Source organism: Ipomoea nil, unplaced genomic scaffold, assembly GCF_001879475.1.
Source record: "Ipomoea nil cultivar Tokyo-kokei standard unplaced genomic scaffold, Asagao_1.1 scaffold1421, whole genome shotgun sequence".
Taxonomy (NCBI): Eukaryota; Viridiplantae; Streptophyta; class Magnoliopsida; order Solanales; family Convolvulaceae; genus Ipomoea; species Ipomoea nil.
The window spans coordinates 8,126,747-8,136,603 of NW_017617849.1; the positions used below are offsets into that span (position 1 = coordinate 8,126,747).

Sequence of the window (9,857 nt, forward strand, 5' to 3'; positions counted from 1 at the left end):
GAAGCCAAAGTACTAAATTTAAAAATTTATAATTTAAGAAATTTGGTATATTTTCAACCAATTAGACGTTAATTGAGAGTTAAAATTTAAATAAATCAAATTATATAACGTTCATTATATTTATTACATTAATTTCTTATTATTGTCAACACCTTTTTCCATAAACTAAGGTAAAAGCACAAAAAGAAATGGAGCCAAAATACTAATTTAAAAATTATAATTTAAGAAATTTGTTAAGTTCTCAACCAATCAGATTATATTACGTTAGTTGAGAGTAAAACATTAAATAAATCAAATCAAATTATATAACGTTCATTAGATTTATTATGTTAATTTTTTATTATTGTGAACACCTTTTTAATTAAAGTTGTTGCAATTTATCTTTTGAATGTGATTTGTTGTGCTATATAAGAGCGGAGTTTGTGTTAAACTCAACAGAAGCACTCAACAGTGTACTATTATTACTCAAAGTAAAAGGTACATCTCTTTTGTCTTTTCACTGTAGTTAAGGTTGCAGATTATCAAAATTATTTGTTTTTTTTTTTTTTGAAAACGTAAATTATCAAAATTATTTGTGTTAAACTCAACAGAAGCATTCTACACTTCCTCTCTCTACCTCTTTCTGTATCCACACCCTCTATCTACTTCTGTATATGTAGAGAGAGAGAGAGAGAGAGAAAAGCATTTGAGAAAGGAGTAAAGCAAAAACCATTGAGGACAGGCATGAGTGTAGGGTTTACTTAAAACTGAAAAAAACCCAAACGCTCTCCTCTTTAAAAAAATTGAGATGTTTTCTGTTAATCTAATGACTTGTAGGTAGCCGAAGAAACTCGAAATGCGGGTTCGGATATGACCGGGAATCTGACGATCCAGCCGAGGGAGTGGAGATCTCTGCATTGATATTCACAAGGTCAGTTTGGATTTCCGCGATCGTTTTTGCTTTGATGACAATGTAATTGTTGTTTTTGTTGCTGTCTGGGCTTGCTAGGGTTTTGAGTTGCTGAAACTTAATTCATTGCTTGGCATTGGTGTTGAGTTTTCCTGTGAATTGCATGTTTGATCAATTGATTGTGTTCGGCTGCAGTTTGAGCTCCGCTTAAGCTCATTGTTTTAGCAAATCTAGTTTATCTCTGCTCTTTGGCATTGCATGCTTGAGTGTTTGTTTATATAGCACTGTTGTGTGTTCGATGTGGTGTTTGAATGCTGGCTTTTGATGATCAGATCTGAATGAATTTCGATTCTGAGCTGTGCGGAGTTGAATTTGAGTCCTCTGGAATTCTTTAGTCTATGTGCATTCTGTTTTGAACTGTTGAATAGTTATTGGGATCTGCCATACCGGTCTGCAGGACTTGTTCCCCTTTCACGGCCATTATAGGGCCAATGTTAACCTTTTTCAGTATGCTTATTAAGTTTGAAGTTACTTTCACTTTTAGCTATACAGCTAATTAATATTTTTTTTTTCATGCTTTATTCAATTAATTTGTCAAGTGCATAGATTCCAAAAGCAGTTCTGGTTTAAGATTAATGATTTCTAAAATTCATAGGTTAGAGGATTGTGTAAAGAAGCTATTAAGGAAATAAGGAATTACTGTGTTTGCCTTGGTAGCCAAGGGAGAGGGAAATGGAACCTGGCACTCCTCTTGATTATGCATTATTCCAACTATCACCGAAGCGCACACGGTAAGGACTTTCCCTCATTTTTAGTATATCTTTTAGATGCATCCATGTGGGAATTCACATGAAAGCTATACTTGTTGGTTATTTGCAGATGTGAATTGTTTGTTAGTACAGATGGAAAGACTGAGAAACTGGCTTCAGGATTATTGAAGCCATTTGTGACACATCTAAAAGTTGCAGAACAAGTTGCCTCAGGAGCACAGTCTATTAAGCTTGATGCTGGAGGATGTAAAGATGCTCACTTGTGGTTCAGGAAGGGGACACTTGAAAGGTAAGGACACTGCGACTCTTGTGAAGTGCCTAGGAAAGAGGTATGAGATGAAGATTCTTGTAATTGGCATTTGTTTTTCCAGGTTTGTACGGTTTGTTAGTACACCAGAGGTTTTGGAGCTTGTCAATAACTTCGATGTTGAAATGTCTCAACTTGAATCGGCTAGGAAAATATATTCACAGGTAGCATAATCTATCACCTATAAAGTGTAAACATATATTCAAGTTGTATTAATAGCTTGCATTGAGTTTGACTGTTTATTTTCCTTTTGTAATCAGGGAATGAGTGATGATCTTTCTGGTTCGGGTATGTTTCTCCTAGATATCTGCATATACAATTTATTTTGTTGCCTCCTCTCACTGATTATGGTTAGAGTCTGAATATAATGAATTGAAAATCTAGAAAAGGTGTAGTTCTTTAACATTTTATATATTGGAAACACGGTTTGTTAGTATACCTATATCACTACCATTACCATCATTTTATTTCCACTCATATTCATATGTTTATTCAAAAAAGGTAATCATATTTCAAATTACTTAGTTTTGTTATAAATTAAGAAATAATTGATCTTGAACATGTTTTGTATGGTATTTTGGTTATTTTGATTTAATCGATCAAATGCACACCCCTTTGGGAGTAAAAAGGAGAGATGAACCTCTAGAATTGATTGGAATGCCACAGAAATAAAAATGCTCTTTATGTATCAAAGTAATACCTTTACGCCACATCAGCTTTGTAATGCTACATAACATACTAACACTTATCGAGAGAGGAGAAGTTTCAGTAATGTAAGAACTAAGTGATGAGCATAACCTAACTGAGGATTATTATGACACAGTAAATAAACTCCTAGGAGAGTATTTTGATCATTAGAACCCTCAAGTGACAACAAATGACCTTGCTTCGTTTTGAGATGCGCATCAAATACAATTGCTGGTGGATATTGGATGGTTTAGGTCTATTTTCAAATGTATATTTAAAATTATTGGACACATATCAAATTTAGAGGATACAAATGTTCAGTGTGACTGGCATTTTTGGGTAGTAATGTAGTATTTGCAACTCGACTTAAATTGGAAGGTTAGTTCACAATTTCACCTTTTGGCTTATCTTTAATCTGACCATGAGTGTCTAAAAGTAATCTTTGAAGGCAATGATCTGTAAGATGAGTGTACATTTAAAAAAGAACATTTAGGTGCAACCGGCTCTTACTTTTTGTTGCAAGTTAACTGACAGTATTTCTGGTTCTAAAATTGTTCCAGGTGAGAGTGGGTCTGGAGTCACTGCCGCAGCTGATGCAACAAAGTATATGACTCCTCTCTCTATCTATATGTGTGTGTGTGTGTGTTTCTTGTGCTTTTATTCATTTATTTTGACAAGTAATATAAGAAAAATAAAACAAAACAAAAGCAAAAGAAATAATACTGAAGAGTACTACAAGGACATGCTAAAATGACAATTTTGAAGAGGAGTAAAACATTCCTATTTTTGGAAGAAAATTTACAAAGATTAATATTATTAGCTATTTTTTCCCACAATGCCTAAACACTTTGAAGAAGGGTATAACATGCAGATTTTTGGAAGAAAGTTTACAAAGGTTAATAATCTTAGCTAATTTTCTACACAATGCATAAATATTTAACTTACTGACTGGATGACAACCTTTCAACCTATCAATGCAGTAACCTTATGAGCTAGTGCCTTAGTTGAATAAGAATTTAAATTAGTGCACACATCCTTTCTGATGTTAAAAAAAGCCAAATGCACATTCTCACCTTCATGTCCAAAAGAATGATTCTGTCATTTGTACATGGCATTTACTAATATGTATTTACACAGGAAGGAGCTACTGCGAGCCATCGATGTTCGGCTTACTGCAGTTCAACAAGACTTAGTAACAGCTTGCTCTCGTGCAGCCTCTGCCGGTTTCAACCTAGACACAGTTTCAGAGCTTAAAATGTTTGCAGATCAGTTTGGTGCAGGCCGATTAAAGTAAGAACTCATAACTCTTCCCTCCCCCACTTTCCCCATCCATGCACAAACTTGTGGTGTGTTTGTGAATTTGTGATGAAATTGTATCTTCCAAGCGCTCTAACTGGAAAGTAAATGAAGAACTGAAGCACTTGCCAGCCGTTATTTGTCTGTCTCAGTTCCCTTATTAATGGCATGTATCCAATATTTATTTTCTATGGCCGTGGGTGGTGACGATGCAATAAAAAGGTCTTGTTACAGTGAGGCAGTCACCCCAGTCAGCCATCAACTGGCATAGTGGGACATTTTTATTTTTTTATATGAGTTAATACCATATGAGCTCTTCCGAGTAATTGTTTTTGTCACGTTTAGTCTTAAACTTTCAAATTGACCACTTGTTGTCTTTTGATTTTCAAAGTGTTACCAACGACTGGTTAAATTTTGATAGTTAAAGGATCATGTGTGATTAACTTGGACCACTGATGGTAATAATTTAAAAATTAAAGGATCAGGTGTGGTCAATTTGAAAATTTAGGACTAAATGTGGCAAAATCGTATACTCGTAGGACCATATGGCATTAACTTTTTTTTACTCACGGCAGAATATTGGCTTATGTAAAATTAGCAAGGGCATTTGCGTCATAACACAGATGGTGAGGGCCAGGAGTTCAAACTTCAAAGCAACCGACAAATAAACTGGGCTTTCCATGTACCTTGTTTGTCTGGCTCACTTTCTAGTTTTAGGACACTTTTAAAATGCTAAGAAGAGACAAAAGTGCCCCTATCGGAAATAAACGTATAAAAAGACAAAACAATTATTATTATTTTTTAAAAAGAAATGTAACTGCAGTAATATCATTTCTTTTCAAGGAGGAGTGATTACATTACGTGATAAATTTTTTATTTTATTTTTTGATGCGTAATATTTTCTCAGCGAAGCTTGCACAAAGTTTATAGCGTCGTGCGAGAGACGGCCGGAGATAATGAGGCAATGGCAAGCGGGAGCGGACGACCTGGTGGTACGAACCTCATACGGTTCAGACATGTCCATCGACGACGAACCGATTACGCCACCAAACCAACTAACCGCCGGGTCCCACCCCAGCCGCCGAGATTCCAACTCCACTCAACAACAACGTCCTCGCCAACCGGACCAATCCAACACTTCAACTTCTCAGCAGCCGCAGCAGCCTAGATCTTCATCTTCATCCGACGCTCTCTCTCTGCGACGAAGCAGAGAGTCCAGCGTCGACCCGGAGGAGAATAGTGCACAGTCCGAGCCAACTCCGGCGAGTCAGCCCATGAGGCGGCTCAGCGTTCAGGACCGCATCAACATGTTCGAGAGCAAGCAGAAGGAGAATGTGGGGAGTGGGGCCAAGGCAGCCGCCGCAAAACCTGAGATCCGGAGACTGTCGTCCGATGTCTCCGCGGCGGCCCCGGCGGTGTTAAGGAGATGGAGTGGTGCAAGCGACATGAGCATTGATTTGAGTTTCGAAAAGAGGGATGGTGACACTCCTCTATGCACTCCATCAAGCCAGGTTTCACGATCAGGTTTCACTGATACAGCATCAAGTTCAAGTAAGCCGGAGTTCGTGAGTGTCCCACCTCGAGTTAAGGAAGAGGCAGTTGGGTCAGATCCGTTTACCCTTTCTAACAATTCTAAATCCACTAATTCAAAGTTGCCCAGCTCCGTTGAAACTGATGGTTTGAAGGGTCAGACTTGGCCTAATTTAATTGCAACCCAGTCAGAGGATAACAGTTTGAAAGAAAAAACAGAATCAGAAGGGTCTTGGGATAAAACCAATAAAGCTTCTTTGGCTACCTGGGCAAAGTTCAAGACTACTCAGAGCAGTGATGAACCTATTGGGACTAAAGCGAGGACAGTTCATCAGACGCAGACTGCTTCACTGAAGGATGACAACTCTTTGCAAGAGCAGTTCGGGTCATCTGATAATTTAGGTGATCAGTTTGGGTCTAAGGCTACTCAAAGGACTAGCGGGAATTATGGGTGGTCAGAAAGTGGTTCTGTAGCAAGAGGTAAAGATACTTGGGCTCCTCACAAGAAAGGAATTGAAGGTGATTCTTCAATTCAGGGAATCAAGAAGAACGAGGTGGCTGCCTCATCTGAGAAAGTGGATGGTAGTTTAATGAGGTTTAAGAATCAAGCAGTAGGTGCGGAAGTGATTAAAAGGCCACAAGATCTCATGAAACAGGCTACTTCTGTTTCTGAGAATAAGGAAACGGTTTTCTCTGTCAAAAGGGTAAGGGAGGCTCAGGAGGGCTTTGGTTCATTTTCAACACCCCCAGCAGAGCTGGCTCAGAGGTCTCGCCAGTCAAAAGGGAACCAGGAACTCAATGATGAGTTGAAGATGAAAGCAAATGAACTTGAGAAACTCTTCGCTGAGCATAAACAACGCGTTCCTGGAGATCAGTTGAATCCTTCTCGGAGAAATAGGCCTGTAGAGATACAAAACCAGCCGCAAGCAAGTTTGTTCCCTGAACCTGCTGGAAGTTCGAGTGACATGATCAAATCCGAGACTACTCCCATGATGAGAATTGCTGACAATCATGGTCATATTGATGCTCTAAATGAGAATTTCTCTGAGTTTAGTTTATCAGAAAGTTCTCGAGGAAAATTCTACAAGAGGTATATGCAAATAAGGGATGCAAAATTAAGGGAAGAATGGAATTCCAGGGGAGCTGAGAAGGAAGCCAGGCTGAAGGCTATGCAGGACAGGCTTGAAAAGAGTAGAACCGAGATGAAAGCTAAATTTTCAGGATCTGCAGATAAAGATGATTCAATTTCCAGTACTCGCAGACGCACAGAGAGACTCAGGTTATACAATAGCAGGTCATTAATGAAGAGAGAGAAGGTACCATCCTGATTTTGCACTTTTATTTATTATTGTTATTATTGGTGTATTTAATTGGTTTATTTTGTGTTACTTACTATGTTTAACCAACCATAAAATAGTTCCCTTTGACAGCAACATTTAGATTTTGAGCGAAGTGACAAGGAAGGTATAACAACAGAATTTCCTGAATGGAAGCAGTATGTGGAAGGAAGTAACTTCAATGTGACACGGGATGCATCTTTTGAAGATGATGTTTCTAGGACTGCTCAAGTTAAGAAGCTTTTACCTTCTAAAAGCTCATCTTCGTCCACTCCTCGCACCTCTGCAGTACCTGTTCCAAGGTCGGCTGTAAAAGCTTCTAATAGCAGTCTAGGCAGGAGAAGATTTCACTCTGAAAATCCTCTCACACAGTCTGTCCCAAACTTCTCAGATATGAGAAAAGAGAATGCAAAGCCTTCATCTGCAGCTGGTAAAACAACACGTTTACAATCTAGAAGCAATTCTCATAGCAAAAGCACTAGAGAGGAGATATCCATAAAGGAAGATAAATCTCGACGACCACAGTCTTTGAGAAAAAGCACTGTGAATGTGGGGGAGTTCAGAGAGACAACTGTTTTGAATTCTGATGATGTTTTGACACCACTAAAAGTTCATGAAGAGATCCAGAATAAACATACCAAGAAGGTGGACTCAAAACCTTTCCACAAGAGGAATAAGAGTACAGATTTTAGTTCTAGAGTTGATGTTTCAAAGCAGAAAGTTTCTAGGGCACCTGAGACCATGAACAGTGATGAAGAATATGAAGATGCAATCTTTGAATCGGAGGACCCAATGAATGCAGTCGAAGATGAAGAGTTTGAGAACATGATCACTGAGCATAACTCTAACGTAGAAATTGGGGATTCTAGACTGAGTCATGAATCGGAGGAATCAACAGATTTTGGGTCAGAAAATGGTGATCTTGTGAGATCATTTGCTCATATTGACCCTTCTTTGGCAGCTGAATTGCCTGCTATTGTTCCATCTGAACTAGAGTCTGCTGAACATATGGAAAATTCACCAGCAGAAAGTCCTGTGTCCTGGAACTCTCGCTCTCATCACCCGTTTTCTTATCCTCATGAGATGCCTGATGTTGATGCCTCTGTGGACTCCTCAATGGGAAGCCCTACTTCCTGGAACTCTCATTCATTAAGCCAAACAGAAGTTGATGCTGCTAGAATGAGGAAGAAATGGGGAGCTGCTCAGAAACCCATGCTGGTTGTCAATTCTTCCCAAAATCAGTCCCGCAAGGATGTTACCCGAGGGTTTCGGAGATTACTAAAGTTTGGAAGGAAAAATCGTGGGATGGAAAGCTTCGTTGACAGGATTTCTGCAACTACTTCTGAAGGTGATGATGATACAGAAGATGGACGCGATCCTTCCAATCAGTCATCAGAAGATTTGAGGAAGTCAAGAATGGGCTTTCCTCTAGGGCATCCTTCTGATGATAATTTCAGTGAAAATGAGTTCTTCAGTGGACAAGGTAATGAATGTGTTTTACATATAATTTTTTTCTTAGGCTAAATTGTGAAAATGAGTTCTTCAGGTCAAGTAGAATATCTTTTATTTCTTATTATTGGTTTTAATTTGTTTATATATTTTCTTCTCGCAGTTCAATCCTTGCAGAGTTCTATTCCAGCACCTCCAGCTAACTTCAAGCTGACAGAGGATCATTTATCCGGGAGCTCACTAAAAGGTGTCGTTTTATGATATTCCTGCTTATTTTAATGGAATTCTGTATCGATTAAATATTGACATGCTAACATTTATATTGGTTTTACAGCTCCGAGATCATTTTTTTCATTGTCAACCTTTCGTAGCAAGGGAAGTGACTCCAAGATTAGATGAATTTCTTTCTCCAAACCCGGGCAGATTCTTGGGATTGCCTTAATAATAGCACATAAAGGTAATAGATATGATAGCAATTGGTTGAGAGGTAGGGAGTATACTATCGTCTATATATTATCTATACCTGTTGTATATCGCTTTGATTTTGTGAAGTCATGTTTGTTCTTTTGTTATATTTCTAGTAGTTGATTTGGAACATTGTGCTGTATAGTGTTGTAAAAACACTTGTGATTGGTGGAATATTAATTCAATTTTGGTAGTAAAAGGCATATTTCTTATGCTGTCAATCCTGTCATGTATGTATGTATGTATGTATGTATGTATTAGGCTATCCAAAATTGAATCCTTGGATGAAGGATATGTCAACATCATGTTGGTTTTACAAGGGCCCTACACCCCGGCTCGAACGGTGATTCAATGGCTCAGCAGATAGGGTCAAATGTCGTCAAAGATTTGTCCACTTTGGATATAATTCTCATACTGTTGCCGTTGATGTTTAAACTTTGGTCTTTTCTCTCAAATACTGCCTACTGAACCATTGAGCTAAGTCCGTGCGAGCTATATTTATCACTTTGTTGATACCGAGTATGACCTCTTGGGTCAGGTTTGTATGCCAAATCTCTCAACTCATGAGGTCCAATTGTCCAAATTTGCACCCAAAGCTGAAATCTCTCTTCACTCTCTTCTGCTTGGCTTAATCCTAATAAAAGTTCCCCATTGACCACTTCTTTCCAACACACTTTTGTCCCAATCAAAACAAGATGGTTGATTGGAAACTTCTCTCATGTCTCTATTAGAAGACTTGAACATCTTAAACCCAATTGTTGGCAGCAAGGGCTTGATTAAAAGTTGTATATTTCCACTCTCTCGCCGGCTCACAATGTTAAGTCATCCGAAAAATATAGCTCCAATCAATAGGTCTTACAATTGCCCAACAATGAAGGCTGGCTTACCAAATGTCACGCTTAGGAGCTGTTTAGAATAATTCAAATAATTGTCCACAAAACATTTCTAAAGGATTCTCACTAAAAATGTTGAAACTATTGTTAATTGTACATTCAATATTTTAATATTTCATGAGCCTGAAAGTTCAACTCTTGTAAATGTTTTTGTAAATGATGTGTCATATTAAAAAATGTTTGTAAATGATGTGTCTTGTAATTGATTTCGTAACTGATTTGGTACTGGGTCAT

At 38.1% G+C, this 9,857-nt stretch overlaps 1 protein-coding gene across 2 annotated transcripts; it reads left to right on the forward strand.

Annotated features, from left to right (window-relative positions):
- The first annotated feature begins 582 nt into the window (after window positions 1–582).
- LOC109188114 lies at window positions 583–8,951 on the forward strand. 2 transcript variants are annotated; one of them, XM_019338638.1, is made up of 12 exons: window positions 583–729; window positions 817–910; window positions 1,545–1,680; window positions 1,769–1,948; window positions 2,031–2,130; window positions 2,227–2,254; window positions 3,214–3,256; window positions 3,791–3,943; window positions 4,857–6,795; window positions 6,910–8,299; window positions 8,429–8,512; window positions 8,600–8,951. In XM_019338638.1, the coding sequence occupies exons 3-12, from the start codon at window positions 1,622–1,624 to the stop codon at window positions 8,662–8,664; spliced, it is 4,041 nt and encodes a 1,346-aa protein (XP_019194183.1). In that variant the 5' UTR covers window positions 583–729; window positions 817–910; window positions 1,545–1,621; the 3' UTR covers window positions 8,665–8,951. The 2 variants fall into 2 exon arrangements, with proteins under 2 accessions (XP_019194183.1, XP_019194184.1); XM_019338639.1 differs by having other exon boundaries at window positions 583–910; window positions 1,607–1,680.
- Window positions 8,952–9,857: the final 906 nt, after the last annotated feature.

Bases quoted from the DNA above. Each gene is read 5' to 3' on its own strand.
- LOC109188114 (XM_019338639.1), top strand. From the start codon at position 1,622: ATGGAACCTGGCACTCCTCTTGATTATGCATTATTCCAACTATCACCG. The intron at 3,257-3,790 runs GTATATGACTCC...GTATTTACACAG, and splicing joins GCCGCAGCTGATGCAACAAA to GAAGGAGCTACTGCGAGCCA. The intron at 6,796-6,909 runs GTACCATCCTGA...TCCCTTTGACAG, and splicing joins CATTAATGAAGAGAGAGAAG to CAACATTTAGATTTTGAGCG.